This window comes from Prenolepis imparis, unplaced genomic scaffold (genome assembly GCF_030444845.1).
Source record: "Prenolepis imparis isolate NDT839.2.m4 unplaced genomic scaffold, iyPreImpa1.0 SCAF_11, whole genome shotgun sequence".
In the NCBI taxonomy this organism is placed as follows: Eukaryota; Metazoa; Arthropoda; class Insecta; order Hymenoptera; family Formicidae; genus Prenolepis; species Prenolepis imparis.
Genome location: NW_028141169.1, coordinates 14,108,339 through 14,135,226, shown reverse-complemented (window position 1 = coordinate 14,135,226; position 26,888 = coordinate 14,108,339). Strand labels below are relative to the sequence as shown.

Genomic DNA, 26,888 nt, shown 5'->3' with positions numbered 1-26,888 from the left:
TTGTAATATTCTGCATAAAAAATTATAAAGCTAAAATAACCAAAAATTGAACGGTTTTTACGAGATATTTTATATCTTAAGCTAACATATTTTGATATAAAATATAAAATATCTCATAAACAGTTTAGTTTTCGATCATTTTACTTTAATACTTTTATATATAGAATTATTAGACGAATCAATTGGTGTAAAAAAAACACATAATTGTTTTTAAAAAAAAGTATGCTATTTGAACATAGAAAAAATATGTAGCTGCTAGTTGCAAATTACATTATTTTTTTCTTAAAAACAACTATGTGTTTTGTACACCAATTCTCTTATTATTTTGTACATAGTATTGAGATAAAATCATCAGAAAATGAATATTTTATGAGATATTTTATAGTTTATGTAAAATTATGTCAACTTTTTTTTCTTTTTACTAAAAGTTATCAAAGCAGACAAAGCGACAGTACATGATTAAGAGCCCTAATTATAGTTCTTAAAAATTTTTTTATAAAAATTATTAAAATTTAATCTTCTTTGTAATCAAATTACACAACCAAAATGCTAATAAATAAATTCAACCAGAAGAAATATTATAATAATGAGATAATTTTTACCAGAATTCTGCTTTGTTATTCATTTTCAACAGACTAATTGATTAAATTTACTGTGTTTCCAATTCATACAACCAGATTTTTTTCAGTATGACATTTACATTTAATATGCATTTAATTTTTAATCTTTGCAATTAGTTACCGTACTTTTTCAAGATACATGATCAAGTGATACATAATTTATATTTCTGTGAAATGTGATAATGTAAGTCAATAGTCCTTAAATTATTCTTCAATTCTGCCAATGTCTTTTGCAATCGTGTTATTTTTGTCAAAAAGCTAGATAGACAGAGAGACAGAGAGCCAGAGAGACAGAGAGACAGAGAGACAGAGAGACAGAGAGACAGAGAGACAGAGAGACAGAGAGACAGAGAGACAGAGAGACAGAGAGACAGAGAGACAGAGAGACAGAGAGACAGAGAGACAGAGAAATATTCGACAGCGAATTTCCGCTTTCTGGCGGAGTGCCAGCTGACCATTGGATGCATCCAATATATAATTTTGTCATTGCAGAATGAGATAATATATTTTCTTGTTGGATCATCGTATTTTTGTTTAATGACTGATGGCTAAATCGACAAATTTATTAAATATTGAGATTATTATTTAGTATTATGTCTTCGCGAGTTGTCTTGTATTTTGTGATAACTACAGTGCCGATTGATTTGTCGAATTAAAACTTTTATGAACGATTTCGTCGCAACTGTATCTATTAGGGATAGATTTGGAGTTGACTCATAGAATGCCATGTGTTTATTTATTGTTTTTGCGTTTAGTCCTTTTGACAATTTAAGTATATTGCTTACGTTAAATTGCAAGATAAAACAATTGATGTTGCTTCCACAAAACCAATTGTTTTATCTTGCAAAAAATGATTTGAAGATTATTAAATCATCGTATTAAAAAATATTTATTTTCCGAGAAACTTTCTGAAAAATTGGCACAAGATTTGCGTTTTCGTGTCTTTATGGATTTCATCCGATATTTCAGATTTGTTCTTCACTATCCGTTTCCACTCTATTTTCGATGCCAAAACTCTCTTGTATTTTAGCCAGACTGTGACCACGAGTATCCTTTACGAGAAGAGCGCAAAAAATTCCAGCTAGCCAACAAAAGCCAGCAAAGAGCCACATAACCTTTGCTACGCCAAGAACTTCCAGCATTTCTCCGAAGGTCATCGTTGCTATTAAACATAACAGCCAGTTGAAGGTAGCTGCAAACGCAACGGCGATCTTCCTTATTTGCATTGGAAAGGTATCGCCCAGCAGTGCCCACGATATTGGGCCGACACCGATATTAAAAGCGATGAAAAAAAGAGCTGTCCAAGTCGGCGGCATCCAGAAATATATATCATCATACTCTGGATCTTGATCCCTTAATTCGTAAAACCATCCTGCAAATGCATTTTAGAGGTGAGATTCTATTTCATCACATTCACATTATTCAATTTTATATTAGAGCCGACCTCACAGATTTCAATGACCTTGATATATATTGAATATTAGGACACGGCCCTGAGCAACTTTCAAAAAGCTTTAGCCATCGCTCGCAGTTTATTTAAAAGTTATAAATAAAAAAGTTTAAGAAACAAAACACAATTTTCTGTTATTAATACTAACAATAAGTAAAAAGTATACACACACACAATATATATATATATATATATATATATACAGGGTGTCCGGTAATAGTCGCATCAACCATCGTGTGCAGGTAGAGCTAGTTAAACCGAGTAGAAAAGTCTTCTACCATTTTGCGATATTCTCAATAATAAGAGAGATATTAATTAATAAAGATCGGCCAATTCGCGTGACGACGGCGAGAAGAAACAGCCCAGTTTTATGTCGTTACTAAGCATGCGGCGAAAAGAAACAGTAACTAGCTCTACCGACGGTTGATGCGACTATTACCGGACACCCTGTATATATACGTATATATATGATATTCATTCTTGGAGAGTGAGATTTTGAATAGCTTGGCCGGGACAGTGAGTAAATTGATAAAACGAGAGCTAATTTTGACTAACAATAAGTCAGTAGCACGCCGGTGATACTGGAAAATGATGGAATGTTCTGGATCGATGACTTGCGATATGATTGATGAGCTAAGCGCCGGCAGAAGAGAGCGAGCAGTCGATAGCGTCAAACGTGCGGTAAAAAAAAATAAATTAGTGAAGTCGCAAACATCACTCTGAGCGGAATTATTTCGTGTGTTCGTTGCTGTGCAACAAGGATTTATTTTCTGCAAACCGAGCTTTTTATTTTTTTGTTGTTATTTTGTGTGTTCGATTACTGGAATAGAATAAACGCTGTGTGTTATATGCAAAAGTGCTGAGTCATTTAGTCAGTTGCCACGTGGTCCCGCTCAAGACTTATCCTTTTTCATCAGATATATATGTATTACAAAGTGAAAGCGTGCAGGGAAGAGTCACCTAATCTCCATTCAAAAAAATTCTAACCTAACCAAACCTAACCCCTAACCCAAATCTATTTCTAATTTTAAATTAGAATTTTTTGGGGTGGTGCAGAGAGAGGGGCAGAGCCTCCTCCCCCGCTTTTATTTTATAAGATAAAACTATAAAATATTTTTTTACCTTTAATTTGACGTGTAGGCGGAGAAGATTTTGTTAAGTTTTGTTGTGTTTTGTAGACGAATTTGTAATAAATTGGCACTATTATTTATGGGCGATACTTGATTATAACTTAATTTTATTGATAAGAGAACGGTAAGTAAAAAGGATAAACAACATAATGGCAACCAAAACAGAAGACGACGGATCATATATAGACAACTTAACATAATCAATAGAAATAGTCAATTTCATGACATCTTTTAAAATAGTCTTTAATAATGAAATAGACTGCAAATATAAACGAATTCTAATTTTCAACACTCACTAGAATTCGTGTCCGTTGGGGAACGTAGACCAAATTCTTTAATAAGATTAAAATGCCGTGGTTGCGCCAACGTCTTGGTCAATACGTCTGCAAGTACTAGATCAGTAGCAATGTGTTTGACCAAAATTTCTTCTGCTTCAATTTTCTCACGAATGAAGTGATACTTGGTGTCTATATGTATTGTATGTGGCTTGTAACCACTTGTCATCGAAAGGTCGATTGCTCCTCTATTATCACAAAGGATCTTGATAGGTTTGTTCTCGGGAATAGGACATACTTCACGTTCCAATCTCTGTAGCTATAAGCCTCTTGACACGCCGAAGTTAACACCATGTACTCAGCTTCAGTTGTAGAGAGTGCCACGGTAGGTTGTTTTTTGCTGTTCCAGGAAATAGCACCTCCTTGTGTTTTGAAAAGATAGCCAGTAGTCGATTTCCGATCTTCAGAGTCGCCGGCCCAATCCGCGTCGCTGTATCCAATAATCTCATGATTGCCTTCTTTTGAAAATTGAAGTTTTACATCTCTTGTACATTCCCTTAAGGTAACGTAATATCCTCTTCACTGCTTGCCAATGAGCGTTACCAGGATTGTTATTAAACCGACTTACTACTCCGATAGCGTATGCAAGATCAGGTCGAGTTCCTAATTGAGCATACATGATACATCCAATAGTCTCGCGATATGGAATATCCTTCATGGCATCTTTTTCTTTTTCTGTCGTTGGACTCATCTCATGAGTCAAAACTTGATTCTTATCGAGAGGTGTTGAGATTGGGTTACAATCATTCATATCTGATCTATGCAATGAGATTGATCCATCCACAAAAGACCTCGTTGACGATTTTGTGTTATTCGGATTCCTAGACAATTTGTGACTTCGCCAAGATCCTTCAGCTTGAAATGTTTCTTGAGCTTCTCTTTGAAAAAACGTTTTTGCTTCTCACATTATTGCTAAATATCAGCATATCATCTACATATACTGCAGTTATGCAGAAAAGCAGTTACAACATCTAAATGATCAATGTCCAAATTATACCTTGCAGCTAGTCCGAAAAGATATCTAAGAAAGTTATACCTTATAACTGGTGCGTATGTCTCGTCATAATTTAATCCTTTTTTTGAGTACATCCTTTTATAACCAGACGTGCTTTATAACGATCAATGTTACCATTCATATTTCTCTTTTTCTTGAAGATCCATCTGGCACTGAGTACTTTTCTATCCGAAGGAAGAATTGCCGCTTCCCATGTGCGATTTTCTTCATGTGATCGCATTTCATCTCGTACTGCTTCCAACCATTTTTCAGAATCTTCGCTGTGTAGAGTTTCTTCAATTGATGATGGATCTGCATTTGATATCTCTTCAACTTGGTAAGTATAGAAATCGTCCATCCTCTTGGGTCGCGGAGTCCTTGAAGATCTTCTTGGGATCTGTGGCTGCTGCGGTGTTATACTATTATCTTCATTCTTTATCTTCACTTCCACTAGGATTATAGTAGTCAGTTTCTGTACTGTCGCTTTCAATTGAGGTGTCATTTGATCCATTTGTCGTACCAATATCTGCTTCTTCTTCTTCTGAAGCTTCTGTAACTGGAAGAAACTTTGGGTTTTCCACCTGAAAACTTTTAGAACTTTGTGTCTTTTCTTCCGGATCATTTTGTATTTTTTTTTCATCAAAAATAACATCTCTTCTTTTGATAATTTTTTGATTTGACGGATCGTACAGGCGATAGGCTTTGCTGTCTTTACAGTAGCCTACAAGGATACATTCGAAGCTCTTCTTGTCCTATCTTTGTCTCAAAATCTTCGAAATGTGAACATAAGCTTTGCTACCATTTATCCTTTGATGACGAAGATCTGGTTTTCTTCCTGACCATGATTCCTCCGGGGTCATCTTGTGTAACGCCTTCGTGGGTGATTTTGTTAAGAAGATATACTGCCGTTGAAACTGCTTCGCCCCAGAACTTCTTGGGTAAAATGACTTCAAAAAGTAGACATCTAGCCTTTTCGACAATAGTTCTATTATAGCGTTCGACCACATCATTTTGCTCTGGGGTGTGAGGAACCGTTGTCTGATGTCTGACTCCATCTTTTAAGAATTTCATCAGTTTATCGTTAATATACTCCTTACCGTTGTCGGTGCGCAAGATCCGAATCCTCCTTCCTGTCTGATTTTCTACAAATCTCTTAAAACTTCGAAATATTTCAGTTACCTGACTCTTGTTTTCTAGTGTATAAAGGAAGATCTTTCTCGAATGATCGTCGATCAGCGTGAAAAAATATTTCGCTCCTCCAATCGATGCCGTTTCCATTAGACCACATAGATCTGAATAAATTATGTCCAGAATTCCTTTAGCTCGTTTGCATGAGTTCTCAAATGGAAGTCTTGTCTGTTTTCCTTCTAGACAGGTTACACAGGGATTGTTAATTCCTCCTTTATATTTTATTCCACTGACTAGACCATCTCGTAACACATTCATGACTTTAGAATGCAAGTGATCTAATCTTCTATGACATAAAAAAGGCCTATCACTTATATATTTGTATTTCAATACGGAAGAGCCTTAATAATAATTCTTAGTGCTTTTATGACATAGTTCTCCGTCACTTATTGCCGCTGCTAATTTGACTTCTGCCAATGTCTGGTCCAATTTGTACATCCTGTTGGTCAACGTTGCCGTCGCAACCAACTTTTTCGTTGCATCCCGTATTTGACACCCTCGCTTGTTAAATGTTATTGAGTGTCCTTTTTCAGCAATTTTGCTGACTGAAAGCAGATTTGAAGATAATTTCGGTACATAAAGGACATCCGTTAATTTTATTTTCTTCAAACTATTATTGGCAAGTACATCAACCTCTCTCTGTGTGTAGCCCATTGCTTCTACTGATATTCTCTCGTTGTTAGCTACAATGACTTGTGAATTATACGAGGTTTTGGGCGAAAACGAATCACACAGAGTTTTAGACATGTTCGCAGATGCACCTGAGTCAATATACCAATTCGAAGAGTTCATATTACTTGCGGTAAGTGCTGTGAAGAAAGTAGTATCTTCAATCTGTTTTGATGATTTTGCCTCATAAGCGACTGTTTTCGGTTTGCCTTTGCTGCGACAGTTTTTCGCAAAATGACCGAATTTATTGCAATTATAACATCTCGATCCTTTAGAAGTATTAGGTTGATTTCGAAATTTCACCTGCAGTGCTTTGTCATCATTTGACGACTTACGGCAAACGTCATCTTTTAATTCTTGCAACAATTTCGTTTTTATTGAGTCTCCAGTGATAGGAGTATTTGAATTTTCGATACCTATAATCATAGGTTTGTATTCTTCAGGCAAACCTGCAAGAAGAAGTGTCTCTACCCATTTGTCCTTTACTTCAAAACTCATTCCATTCAGTTTGCGAGATGTTGATATTATTTTCGTGACATATTCTTCAACAGACGCGCAATTCTCCAGTCGCATAGGTAACTACCAGCGCTCGTAATAAACCGACTTTTCTCGAGAGTCCTGAATCTTCATAAGCTTCTCTCAGTTTGTCCCAGGCTTCTTTAGCGCTTGATATATCTTGAACATGCACATAAATGGATGGATCGACAGATAATATAATTTCGCTCTCGTACGTCTAACTTTTGCTTCATCAGTGACCGTTCCCGCAACGCATCTGCATAAATCCTCGTGTTCGAGATACGTTCTCATGGCAAATTGCCATGTATTATAATTTTCTCTGCCAATTAATTTTTCTATTGGTGGTAAGCCAATACTTACGTTTGATTGTGCCATTATATATCCTTAAATATTTTTACAATTAATCTGTACTACACTTTATATCCAGGCGTTTAATACTGGGCCCATAACCTGTTGTGTTTCGTAGACGAATTTGTAATAAATTGGGGCTATTATTTATGGGCGATACTTGATTATATAATTTTATTTTATTGATGAGAGAACGGTAAGCAAAAAGGAGAAACAACATAATGGCAACCGAAACAGAAGACGACGGATTATATATAGACAACTTAACATAATCAATAGAAATAATCAATTTCATGACCTCTTTTAAAATATTCTTTAATAATGAAATAGGCTACAAATATAAACGAATTCTAATTTTCAACAAGTTTTAATACATATTTGTAGTATATTTATTTATTCTTGAGATTTTGGATACATATTTGCTATAACATTAAAAAAGTATAAGGTAAAAAAAATTAGTCGACCAAACTAACAAAAAATGTATTTATTTAAAAATCACGACGTTTCGACCATGTGGTTGTGGTCCTTTTCAAGTGACAATAAATTTCATGTAGAATATAATGCTCACAAATCAGTATTGACGAATATGTTAAAACAATATGACAGTTTTCTCTCTTTCAATTTTGACAAATTAAGTCTTTTAATAATGGACATTTATGATTATTGATTTGTGAGCATTATATTCTACACGAAATTTATTGTCACTTGAAAAGGACCACAACCACATGGTCGAAACGTCGTGATTTTTAAATAAATACATTTTTTGCTAGTTTGGTCGACTAATTTTTTTACCTTATATTTTTTCTTCGACTAGCGACTCAAAAGTATTTTAATTATTATATTTAAAAAGTATTAATCCGTTCATGATTATCATAGTAGTTTTGTTTATATCTTTTTAATAGACTGCGAGCTAAAACCTTTCGAAAGTTACTCAGGGCCGTTTCCTTGATAATATATCTCAAGGCAAGGTATGTGAGGTCGGCTCCAATGTAAATATACAGGATGAGTCATTTTAATCAATACACGCAAATATCTCGTAAAGTAAGCAAGATGGAAAAAAATGTTTTATATATAAGTTGTAGGGTTCAGAAGGGGACACCTGATGGTGACCTTGATCTTGACCTTGGAATCAAATTTAGGGGTTATTTTAAGGTCAACTTGATTTTCTTAAATGGAACCACCAATTTTTCATATCATATTCTTGTAGCTGGCGTCAAAACTTTTTCAAAACACATAATAAAATATTTTTTCGTAAAGTACTTTTTGAGTTATGAGACTTAAAAAATAGTATGCTGCGCATAACACAGCAGACATGAGGTGTCGGGCACCAAATACCACCAGCAGTTCAATGGCGCTACCGCTACGCGGCGCAACATACGATCCTTTTCTCGAATACAAAATTCAGCTTGGAGATTATAATTATGATATTCCCGATCAAATTGAGTTCTCTAAAATTACGTTTTATGTTACTTTTATGTGGACACATATTCATTTAAATAAGAAATTCGATGCTTAATTGATTCCAACATTAAAAAGAAACGTTTTACAGCAACACACTCATAGGGCATCTCAATGCATTCGTTTTTAATTCTAGAAAGCAGTAAACTGTCTAATTTCACTTTCTGAAAACTGACTCCCTTTTTGAAAACTGATATTGCACTCAATTACATCGCGATATTCCTAACTATTATAAGCAACTTTTGTTTCCAAATTGGAAGCGTCCCGATTAACCACGTTAATCACAGCTAACCATAGCGGCCGATGCCTAGGATTTTTTGCTACATTAACCAATCGAAGGGCTCCGTGGTCAATATCAACGTAGTCAAACGGACCCCACTCTCCAAACTATTCTATCAAATTTTTTGTATAATATTAGACATGATTATACTCCTTTAGAAATCGTCGATATTTTACTAGTTTTGGGAGAATCTTTTGGCAACCGTGAAGCTGCGAGACTTTACCGAAATCGGTACCCAAACAGACGACATCCGAATGCTTTTGTCATTCGAACGCTTAAAATTAGAGCCCAACTGAGTCAGTTGACCCGTCATCGCGCTAAACGTGATTATGATGTTGATGACATGCGTGTTCTGACTGTTTTAGCGACTGTCAACATTAATCCTCATATTAGTACTCGTGAAATAACAAGACAAATAAGTATATCTCAGAGAATGGTTGTGAGAATTTTGAGAAAAAAATCGTAATATCTCCAGTTTTTAACCCCAGATGATATGCGACAGCGTACTGTTTTGTCAATGGGCCGAACCGATGATTGCGGATGATGCAGATTTTTTCAAATACGTTCTATTCTCTGATAAATCGACATTTAAAATACATATAAATACATATAAAATATTTAAAAATACCGGATAATTGAACACACATAATTGTCATTATTGGTCAAATGTAAATCCTTATTAGTGTAGGCAAGTAGATAATCAACACCGTTGGAGTGTAATAGTTTGGTGTGGAATCGTCAACGGTTATCTAATTGGTCCATATTTTTTTCATGAAAATGTGAATAATTTTCTGGAGTTCCTCAGGGATCACTTATCCGCTTTACTCGAAGAAGTCAATTTAGAGACAAGGCAAAGAATGTGGCTTCAACTGAATGGTACAGCACCACATTATGCACGAGTTGTAAGAAATTTTCTGGATCAACAATGTTGAAAGAATGCTAATCAAGCACCCCGAATCATGAGAGGCAAGGGGACTCACGCTAATCAGCACCCCAAAGAGAATAAAAAACTACGTCCACGCCGTTGTTCCTGGGTATCACTAAAAGTAGAAATAGAATTAAAAATATTGCCGTATTACGCGCAGCATACGATCTTTTAAGTCTCATAACTCAAAAAGTATTTTATGAAAAAATATTTTATTATAGTGTTTTGAAAAGGTCTTGACACCAGTTACAAGAATATAATATGAAAAATTGGTAGTTCCATTTAAGAAAATCAAGTTGACCTTAAAATTACCCCTAAAGACTCCAAGATCAGGGTTAAGGTCACCATCAAGTGTTCCCCTTTGAATCCTACAACTTTTGTATAAAACATTTTTTTCCATCTTGCTTTCTTTACGAGATATTTGCGTGTATTGATTAAAATGACTCACTTTGTATAATTACCATAAAATTAATATTTTCAAATTAATTGTTATAGTCATTATCTGCTCTGATGAGTATTATTATCATAAATTTACTTTATTGATTATTTATTATTATCTTATTTGAGTAATTATCCAGAAGTTGTTTACCTAACAACATCAAGAACAATCCCATAAGCATTGAAGATACAATTAATAATATTCGACGTCCGACCATGTTTATCAGACTCATAGCTAGGAAACAAGACAGTATTTGTATTCCACCAATAACGATGGTTTGTTCGCTTGCAGTTAAATCGCCTGATCCGCCGACATTGAAAAGCGTCAATGAGTAAAAGATCATAATATTTACGCCGCTCAATTGCTGGGCCAAGAATGCGAAGAAACACGTGAAGAAGGAACGCACAAGATGTCGATTTTTAAAAATATTCATTATGCTCTGTAAAAACATTTTTATTTTAAGGTTATATAATAGTAAGAATTATACAGAAAGAGAGAGAGAGAGAGAGAACGAATATTTTTAGAAATCTTTAAGTAAGTTTTGCAATATATGATATATTATTCTTTTATAATTATCTCAATAGCATTTTATACATATTTAAAGATCTTTTTAAAAAAATTTTTTTAATTAAAATTTTTTTTTGTTTTTAACATAAAATTGGTAGGTCCCCGCTTTGTTTCTGTATGTACTTTAATCGTGGAAAAGCATTTATTATTTTATTCAATCAATAAAAAGAAAAGCATCCATAAAAATGATCGTTTTGTCGGTAAAACAGGACAGCTTTAGGATCCCTTTAATTGGGGTAATAAATTTAAATAGGACACCTTGTATATACAGGGTGATTCGGGATCTCTGCAACAAACTCTGAGCAGTAAATCTTCCATAGAGGACTATTTTTTATGAAGCAACTCGTATCTTCTGACGCCTCGTACAGGAGTTATACAACTCTGTATGAAGCATTATGATATATGTATACTGTTGTGCTACAGTTAAACTGTCGCTGCAAATTATGTACATATGTACATTCATTTGAAAGGCATAAAGACTCGTTCGACTCTATTAATGTTTACAATGTTCAACCGAATCACGCTCGATTGTGTGGATACACACTGCCAAATTCACCAGAGACTTCACATGTTGGAGAGAGTTCGACGTTACCAATCAATGTTACGACAATGTCATGATTGATGTTCAGGGTGGACACTCTCTTTGAACATCTGTAAACTATACATAGAATTGTACTTGAAACAATAAATTAATTCATTTTATAAAGTCACCTAAGATCTGTCTGCGCGATTGCGTATAGCTCCTAAACAATGCATCACAGAACATGGATTGTCTGACAAAAAATAATTCTTCCTGTGAGACTTATCATTTCTCAAAGTTTGTTGCAAAAGTCCTGAATCATCCTGTATACACAGGGTGTCCTATTTTAATTTATCACCCCGATTAATATTTATCAATTTACGAGAAAATGTGTTTCAAACAAAAGTTGTAGGGTTTTGAGGGGAAAAAAAGATGGCGCGTTACTGAATTCCTTTTGCTTATTAAAGTCATTTAAATGTTATTTATTTTAATGTTTGTTTTTTTAAATTTTAATGTGTTCTTTTAATGGAACTATCCTAATTTTTTTATATAAATCGACTTCTCGCAATATTTGGCATAAAAAGTTATAAGAGTAAAATAGCCAAAAAATGAAGTTTACGAGATATTTTACATTTTAGTTTGATATAATCTTATATAAACTATGAAATATCTTGTAAAATATTCATTTTTCGACGATTTTACCTCAATACTTTTATGCAAAATAATGGAAAGAAATCAATTAGTGTAAAGAAAACACATAGTTGTTTTTACTCTAGCCTATAGAGTTACTGTGGAACTAGATAAGCAGGTTTGAAAATGTTTTGTTCCATATACTACAACAAGAGTGGCAGAACATATTCACATAAACTTTAGACAAATTTAACTTAAGAAAACTCTGCCAAAACTTTGTGAAACCGTCATAAAAAACAAAGGCGGACACATAGATGAATCCAAAATTTGAATTTCATTTATATTTTGGTGTTAAAATTTTAGATTATAAATAAATTTTTTATTTATTTATTTATAGTCTTTTATTTATTTATAGTCATTTAAACACAAATTATCCTAGAGGTGGGCAAATACTTTTGAGCGATAATGTAGTAATATAGTTTTATATATCTGTAGACATAATTGTAGACAAAATATTGTAGACATAATTTTTGAATAATTTTTGTTTGATTAATACTTATTTCTTAATTAATATTTACAATAAAAAATAAGCATTTTACCTTTTTTGAATGGCTTAGAACAGCGAGATATTTTATCTCTTCCATTTCGATGTCATCATAAGCTTGGCCACGGTACCATTTTAAAGAATCTTTAGCCTTAATTTCGTTATTCTTCATAAGATAATAGAGAGGGCTCTCAGGCACTATCTTTATTAATGCAATCGCGAGGCACGTTACAGCGCAGATAAGGCTATATCTAATTATTTTATACGTTATTAATCATTTCATAAATTTTTTTGAAACTTTAATTCTAATTTGACTTTCATACTTTAGATTTATTAAAATTGGCGTAGAATATGCGATGAGATCCACATTACAATGTATTGTATATAAAGTATGTCAAATTATACTGTAGATTTAATAAGTATTCACAGGTATAAGGATTTATTGCATAACTTTTAGAAATTATTCGCCAAAAATAACAGAAAATAAATATACTTTTAAATTAGTTTACTTATTTAAATATGCTTCATGCTTATTGCAGTAATTATTTTATTTATATGTAAATAGAAATGCGAATATATTATTAATAAATAATATTCAAACAAGAGATAGCGTATTAATGTGCTACTAATAAGCAAATGTGATTATCCGCTTAACATAAAATATAAACAATATGATTTCAATAAGTTAAAATTATAAATAATATATATATATATATATAAAAATATAAAAGATATTAAAGTGATAAATTTGAAATGCAATTATTATAATTCAAATCAATTAATATAATTCATTAATCAAATGACAATTAGAGGCGAAAAGGAACCAAAGCTCAATTGATAATGCTTAATATTTTTTAAATATTTTCTTTAAATATTTAAATTCTTGAAACAATTAATTCTTGACAACATATTTATTTTAGATAATATTAATAATATTTTATATTAATATCAATAATTATAATATAATTATAAAATCTCAATTTAAGATGTCTTTTATATTTTTCTAATTTCTTTCCTGGAAAAAATTTAAAAAGAAAAATATTTGGTCGCGACTAGTTGTATTAGAAATTGATGATATTAGAAGAAATGCGCATGGCATATAACTTTCAAGAATTGATTTTCTGGAAACATTTAAAAAATATTACACGGCATCAAGTGTACTTTTCTTAGTCAATAATTATCATTTGATTATTATAATTAAATTTATAAAAATTTTATATATCGCTAATGTTATACAAGTACCTCCATATAGTATCGTGTTCGTCTAAGATATGGGCGATCACAAAAGCATACATAATTCCACAGTTGATCAAGAGATGAAAATACATAAGAAGTTGTTCTCGCGAATTTTTATCTGCTATTTCCGCGATATAAATCGGAGTCAGAATGCAGAATACTCCACCACTCACACCACATATCAACCGACCGATTATAAGAAGCAAAATCTGTGAAAATATTTGATATATTAATAACAGATATATGAAAAGTTATATTACATAGGGGAAAGTATGCTAAATCATACTGCTTGTTAAATCATACCTCTATTGTATTTTTTAAACAGAGTTAATATATTTTAAGGTATTAATGCTGTTGTATCGCAACTAGCCTCACTCGAATGCCACAATGTTTGTTTCCCTCTCAAGCGATCCATTGATGAGTGACGTTCATAAATTGGTTTTTTGTCATTTTCATGTAATATTCGACATCTCATGCCTAAGCTATCACATTGAGAATGAGAAGAAATTAAACTTATTATTAAAGCATTTTTTCATCTTATTTAATTTTGTATATAAAAGCGTTGAAAAATCGACAAAATGTTAAGATTATTTTTTTATTCACTTTGACAAAGCAATGGAAGTTCGGTGAAACATACCACTATCTTTTTCCTATATTGTACTGGTACAATTTATTAAATTAATTTTTTTTACTTAGGCATTACATTTTTATTATATTTAGATGGACAACTGAAGAAATATTATCAAATTTTAATTATTGAAATAATACTTACTTATATTTTTGTGATACAAAAAAAAGTATTTTTGTTAAATTTTTGAAGAGAATTTATGATTATGGCATTCTTATAGATATGTTTTGTTGCAGACTGAGAACTTTTGTAGAAAATAAAACTTCATTTTTGTTACAATTTTTAAAAATTTTATTGTTAGAAGTATGATTTAAAAACTCATGGGTACAATTTTTTTTTTTAGTAAATTGGTATTCTAAATCGTATCAAATACTACTTTTAAAAAATTTTTAATTTACGATATGAAACAATGATAAATTTGTGTTAATGTTTAGCGTATATCGTTGACAAAGAACCATAGTTTCAAATGAATAAAAAAATATTGTCATTTGATAGTTTTATTGTAATTTTAATATTAGGGTAATATATTATAATTTACCTTAGAGGGTACGATTTAGCATACTTTCCTCTACATAGTGTTCGGACACGAACCCGTATTTGGATGCTTATTCTAAGCAAAAAATGTAATGTACACTATGGGTCAATTCCGCTTCGTTCCCGATAGATATAGACATTTTGTTGTACAAAGCCGCAGAATGAAAGCTATCTGATCATGTAATAATCTGTTAATTTATTGATTTGAAATGCAATTACATTGAAATCAGTACACTGACACTTACTACTAGAATTCCACACCTATCATAGGTATTGTTCAAACTGTATACTCATACATGACAGTTTGAACGATATCTGTGAAAGGTGCTCAATTCTAATAGTGTTAGAGATAGTGTTAGAGAATGTATTGATTTCAATGTAATTACATTTCAGGTCAATAAATTAACAGATTATTGTATTGTGATTAGATAGCTTTCATTCAGAGACTTCACTCATGCAATAAACTGTCCATATTTAGGGAATAAAGCGGAATTGATGGTGTATATTACATTTTTGCTTATTGTTAGAATAATCATCCAAATACATCGGCCAAGTTTATCGATTTCGTGACAAAACACCTTATATATACAATTTTTTATAATCATATCAGTGTTTTCTCTTGTTTAAAATTTAATAAAATATTCTATTTTTACATTAAACTTATTGTCTTCAATATATGAGCTAATTTGACTAATTTCCGACGTTAAAATCAGATTCAGTAATAAGGCAAAGTAAAATTCGCGCTTCACGCTTTGAGATTCCTTCGGCAACAAAGAACAAATTTGCTTTAATCTCTGCTGCAATCTATTATATGTAAATGACATTTCGACAAAATTTAAACTTCAACAATGTGATACAGTGTAAAAGCATACTTTTTTATCGGCGAAGCAAATAAACGTCCACCCGATGATAAATCCTGGTATAGTCAAGAATATGATTGTGGTACGACTGAAGTACTTCATAAGAAAGGGTACGAATATTATACCGATACAAGCACCGGCGTTCAAGATACTACCGACAAAGCCGATCTCGATATTGCTAGCGTTCAAGATATTTCGAAGGACCTCTGCTGCGCTAGAATTCCAACCGAGTGTAACACCGAGAGCGAAACCGCCGAGAGAGGCTAAATTTCACAAAAAAGGGCCAAATTTCACATAAAGGGATATATATTACTAATTTATTATGTGTTAACTTTAGTAAATTAAATAAACTATATTGTCAATATATTTGATTGGCATATTTCCGAAAATTTCAAGTTTACTTTAGATAAATATGTTTATTTTTTATTATTATTGCTTCCTTATAAAGGAAGCTTTGTTTTCGTGGAAAAAATTTTTTTTTAGATTTCTATGCCAATGTGTTTAAAATGTTCCAAAACATCGAAAAATAACATTTTTTTTAAATGTCCATATGTGTGTGTGTATGTATGTGTGTGCCCAGCCATGTTTTTTTAAATTAAAAAAAATATCTCAAAAATTATTTGACTTGCAGCGCTCCAATTTGGCATACAAGTAAAGTAGAACAACACTTTTATTTATTGTCATTTTTATAAAAATTCATAGTGTTTCATTTTTTATAAAATTTTGAATTTTTTTAGAAATGTCTGTAGTTGCTCTAACTTCCGTAAATTTTAAGATATCGGGATAAATTTTTTTATATGAATAAACTATCATTAAAGGATGGTTGGTATTGAATTTGACGAGAATCGGTGAAAGGATTCGATTTTTATAAAATTTTAGATTTTATGAAAAATGTCTGTGGTTGCTCTAATTTCCGTAAATTTTAAGATATTTGGATAAATTTTTTTACATAAATAGACTATCATTTAAAGATGTTTGGTATTGAGTTTGGCGATGATCGGTGAAAGGATTCATTTTTTATAAAATTTTGAATTTTTAAGAAATGTGCATTTTTATTTTTCGCAAATTTTGAGATATCAAACTAATTTTTTTTACATGAATAAAGTACCAATAAAGGATATTTGTTATTGAATTTAACAAGAAAAGGGTTAATTTTTTATAAAGTTTTTATAAAATTTTTTAATAAAATTTATGTGGTTATTTTATCTTCTGTGAATTTTGAGATATCAGACAAATATTTTTACATAAACTTTTTTACATAAATAGAGTATCATTAAAGGATGTTTGCTATTTAATTTGACGAGGATCAGTAAAACTTTTTTTTTTATAAAATTATCAATTTCAAAAAATGTTTGTACATGCTTTAACTTTCGTAAATTTTTAAATATCAAACTTATCGAACTTTTGAAAATATCATTAAAGAATGATTAATATTTAATTTGGGGAGAATTTTAAAATGGTTAATTTTTTATAAAATTTTTAATTATTTTAAAATTTAAATAATTTTTTGAAAGTTCTGAATAAAATATCATTAAAGCATAATTGATATTAAATTTGTTGAGAATTGGTCAATTTCTTTTAATTGTAAATTGACAAATTATACAATATTCAGAACACATTAGCATAGAAATCTTTAAAACAATTTTTTAAGAAAATATATTTTTAATTATCTATAAGGTTTGCTAGTAGAGAGAGAGAGAGAGAGAGAGAGAGAGAGAGAGAGAGAGAGAGAGAGAGAGAGAGAGAGAGAGAGAGAGAGAGAGAGAGAGAGAGAGTATTGGAATAAATTGTGCAAATGTGCACATTGCTTCCTCACCATTTTATTTCGCTAATTAAGATGGTTTTTCAATTATGGCTTCCTCATAGAGGAAGCTTAACTTGCACATTGCCATAATTGAAAAACCATCTTAATGAGCAAAATAAAATGGTGAAGAAGCAATGTGCAAGTTAAGCTTCCTCTATGAGGAAGCCATAATTGAAAAACCATCTTAATTAGCGAAATAAAATGGTGAGGAAGCAATGTGCAAATTTCCATTTGCACAATTTTTTATATCTCTTTATATATTTTAAATGTTCTTACGAACCAAAGATTATTTAAATTATATTCTTTTTAGATTATTTATATGTAATAATTTTATTGCGTACGTACGTGTGTAATTTATGTAGAATGTACAAATCTGGCACACTATCTTTAATGATCGATTTTTGAATTAATTTATCCTAATATTTTCTTTTAAATCAAAGTTATAATAATTTTTAATATTTTTAGAAAAATGTTTAAAGTTGCGCGATTAAATTGGTGAAAGGCATTTCAAAATTTACTTTGTTTTTTTAAAATATAAATAAATAAATAATTTTGATTTAATCAATCGATAGAGTATGAAATTCTGCGTAAAATCTGAAATATGTGTGATGTAAAGTTCAGTACAGTTTACTAGATATTTAACAATTATTTTTTGTACTTAATCAGACAATATATATGTCTTGATTCTACACGTGAAATTTGCTGACTTTCAAAATTTTAAAAGTGGGAATTTTCAAGGGTATTTAAAGATCGCTGAATTGTTTTTATAGAAAAAATTATTTTTTTCTAAATTCGAAAGAAAATGTCAAATTCTAAACACAATAAAAAGATTTAAAGCATGTGACAAAAACTCAATACGTTTTGAGATACTGTTACAATTAATGACATTTGTATGATTTGTATGTTTTGATTTTTTTTAAATTTTAATATAAATTGTAAAAGCTTTTGTAGGAACCCGCTCTTAGCATTACCTGAGATCAATGATATGAACGTAAAGAGAATTTGTGCTTTTGGAGTGCTTGCTTATAATTCCCTTGCTTCTCATTTTTGGAGTATTTAATTATAATGAGTTTCTTTGTCTCTCAAATACTTATATTATATTGAAAAGTTGTTGTTCAAATATTGTTTAAAATAACCACTATTCTGCTCAATACATAATAGACAACGTTGTTAAATGTTTTTATATTGTAGCCAACAAAATATGCTGCAAAATGTCTTTATAAGCATTTTTAATATGTGACTTTCATTTCTAATATAAGATCAAGTCGTGTTGTTGGCGATGCACAATATCTTTAAGATAATACCATAAAAAAATCAGGTGAGCTAAGATCGAATGATCTTACTAGTCATAGAACAGAACCTGAACAACCAATGAAACTATGATTAACCATTTTATTGAGATGTGTGTATTATAAAGTGGAACCTCGTCCGTTGTTGAAATTATAACCGCATGTTTAATGATAAATATTTTAAGAGATGTGCAATTTATTTGTACAAATTGTAAATAAACTCGATCAGTTAGATAACTGTAAAAAGTGATGTCCACTAATATGTCCATTTATAATCTCATATATTAAATGATTACCGATTTTGTTGATTTAGCTAAGGTAAGTGAGAATTATTTGTTGAACAATAATAACTATTATGACGATTTATTACGGCATTATTAAAAGCTTTATCACTAAAATGACATATTAAAAAAAATCTGGCTGCATTGTGCCTTCCTCATACGTCATACACAATCCATTAATATTGTTATACTAATATTATGTGGTATAGATAGTATCTGACAGATCGTAACATTCAGTTGCAAATTGAACGAGATATTCTTAATTCATGTTGTATTTATCGCAAACTTATAAGAAGATTGAGATAAATCACAGCAAAAACGAGCATCTACTTGTTCAACAGCATTGCAATTTTTTTTGTTTTTTGAGAAAATTAGGGAGTCATGAATGGTTCATGACTTTGAGGTTTTCACCTATTTTCCTCACATTTTAAGCAAACGGATATTATGTTATTCTACAGCCAAAAAATTATTTAAAAACTATGCAAATTTTACATGCCAGTTTGAGAGGAAAAATCGGCTACATTTTAACATATTCCTTTCATGGGATAATTTTCATGGATTTTAAACGAGCATTTGAAATAATAGATTAGAGAAAGATTAATAGAGAAATTATATCAATATGGAATTAGAGAAATGGTTTTGGAATGATTAAAATCATGTTTAAAGAACACAGTCTAACAAAACAGCAGGTTTAATTCAACAACAAATGGTCAAAATTAATTTCCACAAAATACAAGGGGTCTGTATTAGGACTTTATTATTTGTAACTTTATTATTTGTCATATATATAAATGATATAATCACAGAGTCTCTAAAAGATTAGTATAAAAATGTTTCCAGATGATATGCTCTAATATATGTATATGTGACTAAAGCATGCGGCACACGATGCTATTTTATCTGCTGGATTACTTGCGTGCACCTGTGCTGGCAATCTTGCTCTTTGCTAGGCTGGAAATTGTGTGCCTGCTGGTCACGCTGCTGACTGATTTGCTGGATTTCGGCGATAGAACAGGTGCTATTTTTCTTGCTATAATCCTGCGCTGTCAATCAAGATGCTGGCAGATTGACAGATTGTCAGTCTCAAATTTGGATTAGGTTGCAAAATACATGTCAAAAAACATTCACAGTGATATATAACCACGATCATATAAACAATGATATTGCATATAACGATGATAGGGTTATCGTCACTTGAAATTTTTTTGGTTTATTGAAATGATCCTCCTAAAACCAGCACGAAAGTAGGCATCATCTGAAGCCAAGCGAGCAACACGATCAGCAGTACTGCCAGCACTGCTGCCCACACGGTAGCAAGCACGCAAATCCAGCTAGCAATCCAGCAGATAAAATAGCATCGTGTGCCGCATGCTTAACAATAAGAAAGTAGTGCGGAATTAGAAAGACAAATGGAAAAAAAAAGAAAAATTTACTACAGTAGATGAGTGGACGTGTATATGTGAAAGATAAATAAAGTAAAAATAAATGCAAAGAAAAAAAACATATGATAATTAGAAGTATAAAGAAAGAATGCTGATAGATAATATGTTTGAAATATTTATGAACAGAGATAGAGTATAAATAAAAATAATGACGTATTTAGGCGTAATTAATAATATACTTCGATTTAAGTACCTATAATTATATGTTAAAGAAAATAGAGAAAATGACTTTTCTAAATAAAAGATATAATTTTTGTTATATCGGCATATACTATTATAAAAATACATATATCACAGCACCTTACTTTGAATATTGTATAACGCTATTAGTTGATATAGGAGAGCTGAGATATAGGACAGCTGAGTAAATTGCTAATAGCGTAAAATCGGGCCACATTATCAATGTCATATTATCAATGTGAGAGACGTATTAAAGTGGAACTGCAAGAGCTGCAAGAGCTGCAAGAGTTCATGTTTGTAAGACAGACGCATATATTATAATGTATATATATTTATTTTTTTAGGATTTTAAAGAATATGTTACCAGAGCAATTAAGAAATAAGTTACAAGTAGTGAGAAACATGAATAAAAGACAAACACAATAAACCAGAAACATTGCAATTTTTGTAGAACTACAAAAATGTACGTTTTATATATGAAAGAGTGAAAATGTACAATATAATACAGTTGTAATAAAACAATGTGAAAGAATTGAACAGTTTAAGCAAATGTTAAAAGAATATATTGTAATTAATGTAAATTAGATTTACATTATAAACAGCTGAAAAAGCACTAATAAAGATCAATCAATCAATCTCTCTTTCTTTCACTTTTTCTCTTTTTCTTTTTATTGAAAGAGTAAAGTAATTGTAATTGTTTATACACATAACTTCTTCAATAATTTAAATTGTCTTAAATTGCTTCATTAAACAATAGAAGAATGTAATTATATTTATTTATTATGTTTATTATAATTATGTTTATTATTTTTTAAATATATATGTACTTTTTATTTTATTTTTATTTTATTTTTATTTATATGTATATTAAGTAATAGATACTGTATCAAGATGAATTTGATAATACAAAATTGTTAGACATCATTCAAATTTAAAAACCTGTAAATACATATATTATTAATTTTTCAATTTTGAAAGTCGATGTTTTTAAACAAAATTTTGCATAAAAGGAATTTACTTTTTTTTATTTAATTTTGCATGAGTAATTGCCTTTATTTCGAATAATTTTAATGCATTTTGTATGTTAGTTTGTGTAATGATTTTTACTTAGTAATAAACTATGTGAACGCATTTTATGACATTGTTATTTGCAATATATTTTTTGAATTGTTGTAGCTACCTCTCCTTTATTGTTTTTCGTGGGCTAACCATTATGGTTATCTAACTCCATTATGCTGTTTAACTTACTAATTGGCAACCAAGACATTTATTTGACTTAAGCATATGATAATCCTTTATTTATCAAAGTTGGAAAATTTTTCTGTCAGCTTAATGGTCCAAAAATGAACAGCAATGCATTGTGGCAATAAATAAATTAAAATTAAATCATACTGCATAAGTATTTTGAGCTATTAAATTAATGTATAATTAGTTTGAAATAATATAAAATTCAAATTCCATTTTTGTAAATTCATAAGATAAATTCTTGCAAGAAAAAATTAAAAGAATTAATTTAAAATTTAGTGTATATTGCTTTGGTTTTTAGATGTAAAAAATAATTATTTTTACTATTGTCTCTTATTCAATCTCTTATTTAAGTATTGTTCATATTTATTGTTAATATTTAATTATACATTAGTTTACAATCAAAAATTATTTTAAACCAGGCAAAGTATTTCTTATAAATTTTTGGGTGCTGAAAATAATGTCGCAAATCAAATTTCACTAGCGTCAGATTTCCAAAATATTTGAGATTTAATGTGTAAAAAATGGCTTGTTTGCAATATTTCAGATTTTTTTGTAAAAAAAGTTAACGTTATCTTGAAAGTCTGATCAAATATCATGAATGTAGTGTTGTTCATCCCCAATAAAATGCATTTTTTTATTTCAATATCTTACTTTTTAATCATATTATGAAAGATTAAAGTTGGAAACTAATCATATGGAGATGCTTCTGAGGAAAAAAGATTTTTTGAAAAAATTATTTTTTCCAAAATTTTGATTTTACTATTATTTGTCCTCCTTTAGATCATACAATTTTTGTTTAAAACATTTTTTTGAAAATGCATTTATTTCAAGATGAAAAATTCAAGATGAGCAATTAAAATGAGATATTTTATATACATATAAATATACATTTAGTGAAATCTATCACGATAACCTTTTTCACAAAAAAATTTCGAATATCGCAAAAAAGTCATTTTTTGCATATTAAATCTCAATTATGCAGGAAACCTGACGTACTGGTGAAAATTGGTTTGAGGCATCGTTTTTAGCATCCAAAAATTTATAAGAAACACTTTTCCTGGTTTAAAATAATTTAAAAAAATATTTTTTTGTAAACTAGTATTATTGTTAAAATAATTGTCAATAAAAAATATTGTCAATATTTACCTATAAAAGCAGCAATACGCTGATTCCAATAATGCTTTCTATTATCATCAATGATTTCGGAAGCTAATGTCGATGTCATTTTCGTGACTGACGTGATGGATGAGCGATGCTGTCTAAACACGCTGTCTGTCAACTGCTGAGTCTCGAGTTTCGAGCTCGCGCGCGCGCGAGTCGAGAGAATTCAGCTGTATGACTGACCGCACAGGCGAACCTCTGTTCAATATGAACATATCGATTTCGCCTTTAATACACGACCGGATGTTTTACCAAACTGTATTGTTTGTCAAGCACCGTGATTTACTGCAAATTATCGCTGCAGAAATGAATTCTTTCTCTCCCTCTCTGATGTAATTTTCTTATATAATTCTTTTCTTATTTTCCAAGAATGATAACATTTTACAGATAATTTGTTAAATGTATCATGTAATTATATGTATATAGAATCAATTAAATTGTTATTTAAAATAACACTAATTTACAAAAAAAAATACATTTTCTTTTTCATTATTTTAAACCAGAATTTTAAACCAGAAAAGGTGTTTCTGATAAATTTTTGGATGCTGAAAACGATGCCGCAAACCAATTTTCACCAGCACGTCAGGTTTCCGAAATAATTGAGGTTTAATATGCAAAAAATAAATATTTTAACGATATTTAAGATTTTTTTGTGAAAAAGATTAACGTTATCTAGAAATTCTGATCAGATGTTATGAATGTATTATTCATCCCCTATAAAATGTATTTTTTTTTTTATTTTGATGTCTTACTTTTTAGTCATGTTAGTAAAGATTTAAATACAGTTTTACATTAAACCTCAATTATTTTAAAAAAACTGATGTACATGCTAGTGAAATTTGATTTGACATTGTTGTTAACACCAAAAATTTATAAGAAACACTTTATCTGGTCTAAAATAATTTTTAGCGTAAAGTAGTGTAGTTCTTATATAATTATACAATATATATTATATTGTAATATATATAAAGTAAAATATTTAAGAAAATAGTTTAGAGCAGTTTAAAGAGAGTCAACAAATAATGCAAATCTCATGTAACATGTAAATTCGTAAAATCTTGAATTTGCTTATCTTTGATTTGTCTTTGTATGAAATGCAATACATCTGATTGACGTCGATATACAATACATTGCTACAATACATACTGCAAATTGTCTAGTTGATCTTCCGAATAATATTATTCTAGACAAAAAATTGTATTGATATTATTTCTATAATCATGATATTTTTAAATTCATATCTTGAGATTTGTAAACATCTCTCTACATATCTTGCACAAATAGAATTAATCATCTTAATAAAAACATGCTTGCAAAACGCGTTTATACTAAAAAATAATATGTTAAATAATATATCAAATAAAAAACGTTCTATGCAAGATTAAGTTTGCAAAAGATGTGTATACGAGGGTGGTTTGAAAAGTCCGTGCAAAGTCAGAGAGATGACACCACTGGTGCGTATCGGGGTTATTTTTAGTTAGTAGCATCTCTTGGAAGAACACACACCAAGTTTCAGCCAGATCGGTCTATTTCTCTGTGTTTGGCGTTCGTTTGAATCGAGAAAGTCGAGTGATTTCCAAAAAATGGATGAAAGAGAATTTCGTGTGTTGATAAAACATTACTTTATGAAAGGCAAATCGCCTCAGAAGACTAAGGAGAAGCTTGATAAACATTATGGTGAATCTGCACCTTCGATTAGAACAGTTTATAAGTGGTTTCAAAATTTTCGGAGTGGCCATATGAGTGACGCTGAACGTTCTGGACGCCCTATTGAGGTCACTACTCCAGAAATCATTGATAAAATCCATGATATGATGATGGATGATAGAAGAGTGAAGGTGCGCGAGATTGCTAGTGCTGTGGGCATCTCGAGTGAACGGGTACATAATATTTTGCATCAACATTTGGGCATGAAAAAGCTATCCGCAAGATGGGTGCCGCGATTGCTCACAGTTGACAACAAACGAAATCGTGTGAGGTGTTCCAAGGACGGTTTGCAGCTGTTTCAGCGGAATCCACAGGACTTTAAGCGTCGTTTCGTCACTGTGGACGAAACATGGATACACCACTACACGCCTGAGACCAAGGAACAGTCCAAACAATGGGTTGCCAGCGGGGAGTCTGCACCAAAGAAGGCGAAGACCGTTCTTTCGGCCGGGAAAGTTATGGCGACTGTCTTTTGGGATTCGCAAGGAATAATCCTCATCGACTATTTGGAAAAGGGCAAAACTATTACAGGTGCATATTATTCATCGTTATTGGACCGTTTGAAAACCGAGCTGCAAGAAAAACGTCCACGATTGGCCCACAAAAAAGTCCTTTTCCATCACGACAACGCACTAGCTCACTCATCTGTAGTTGTAGCCGCAAAATTGATGGAATTAAGGTTCCAACTCGTTCCGCATCCCCCCTATTCTCCAGATTTGGCTCCCTCGGACTACTACTTGTTCCCCAATATGAAGAAATGGCTGGGGGGAAAGAGATTTTATTCAAACGAGGAGGTGATTGCGGAAACGAATGCCTATTTTGCAGAGTTGGACCAATCTTATTATTTGGAAGGGATCAACAAACTGGAGCAGCGTTGGACGAAGTGTATAAGCCTAAAAGGAGACTACGTTGAAAAATAAAAAAAGTTTATCCCGAAAAATTAAGTAGTTTTCATTTTTGCACGGACTTTTCAAACCACCCTCGTATATAATCTATTTTATATTAAATAACAATTAGAATCATAAGAACAGCAATAATAATAATGATGTAAACGTAGATTTACAGTTCCTGAATTTAAAATATAATTTAGTTTAATAATTCCAGCATTCACAAAATAGCTTGCTGCATTTGACAATATAGTTGATAAAGTTGTTTGTGAATTCCACAAATATAACGATTAATAAAACATGAGAACATTAATCGTCTTACGATTCTATAGACTCTACGATTCTTTTTTTTTCTCACAATTCAAACTTCAAACACACGTGCGATTTTCGAAAAACTATTATAAATGTCATTTAGACGAAATCTGAAAGGTGAACCATGACTATCTAATAACAATGTTAGATTTAAGAGATAGATATTCGATAAATATAAATAAAAATACGATTTATAAATATATCAATATATATTTATAAATACATTATATTGAACTAACTAATTTTTACTTTAAAGTAAATCTTCTAAGCTATTATAATTATATTCTTTTAGCAAATCATAAGTGCGAAACTACTGTATTTTGCAAAATATAGGCAAAATTATCGAAATTGACAGATACAAAAAGTATTGGCGCAGACAGCTTTAAAAAATCTTTTTAATTACCCTCACCCTATTATAACTTTAATTATAACTTTAGTATTAGTTCACATTTAGTCATTAAGTTCGTATTTCATATAGAGCATCTTCTCTGCTCTCTAGAACACCATCTCTGTTTTCTCCTCCTTTCTCTGTTGTTTCCATGAAAATTTGTTACTTTCGAACCTGTTACTTTCCTTTTAGGAATTTCCCTCTCTCTTTTTATTTACTTCTTAGTTCCCCTTAGTTTCCCCTCACTATATATCCTTAGAAATCCTCTACCTTCACCTCCAAAAAGATTAGCAGTGATCAATGAATTTTCATTTAAAC

General features: G+C 30.8%; 1 protein-coding gene across 1 annotated transcript; it reads right to left on the bottom strand.

Moving 5' to 3' along the window:
• Positions 1-1,524: 1,524 nt before the first annotated feature.
• On the bottom strand, positions 1,525-23,134 carry LOC145942981 (facilitated trehalose transporter Tret1). Its single transcript, XM_083050161.1, has 8 exons — positions 23,112-23,134; positions 20,480-20,576; positions 20,168-20,288; positions 15,884-16,134; positions 13,856-14,058; positions 12,669-12,864; positions 10,503-10,791; positions 1,525-1,992 (listed from the first exon to the last, which is right to left on the bottom strand). Exons 1-8 carry the CDS (start codon positions 23,132-23,134, stop codon positions 1,586-1,588), a joined length of 1,587 nt encoding a protein of 528 aa, XP_082906287.1. The 3' UTR covers positions 1,525-1,585.
• Positions 23,135-26,888: the final 3,754 nt, after the last annotated feature.

What these genes read in the sequence shown, in the direction of transcription:
- LOC145942981 (XM_083050161.1), bottom strand. Translation starts at nt 23,134, where the DNA reads ATGCCTCAAACCAATTTTCACCA. An exon ending in TTTGCTTCGCCGATAAAAAA is followed by an intron (nt 14,059 to 15,883) that starts GTATGCTTTTAC and finishes ATATTTTCACAG; the next exon opens with ATTTTGCTTCTTATAATCGG. An exon ending in ATTGTTCTTGATGTTGTTAG is followed by an intron (nt 1,993 to 10,502) that starts GTAAACAACTTC and finishes ATGCATTTGCAG; the next exon opens with GATGGTTTTACGAATTAAGG.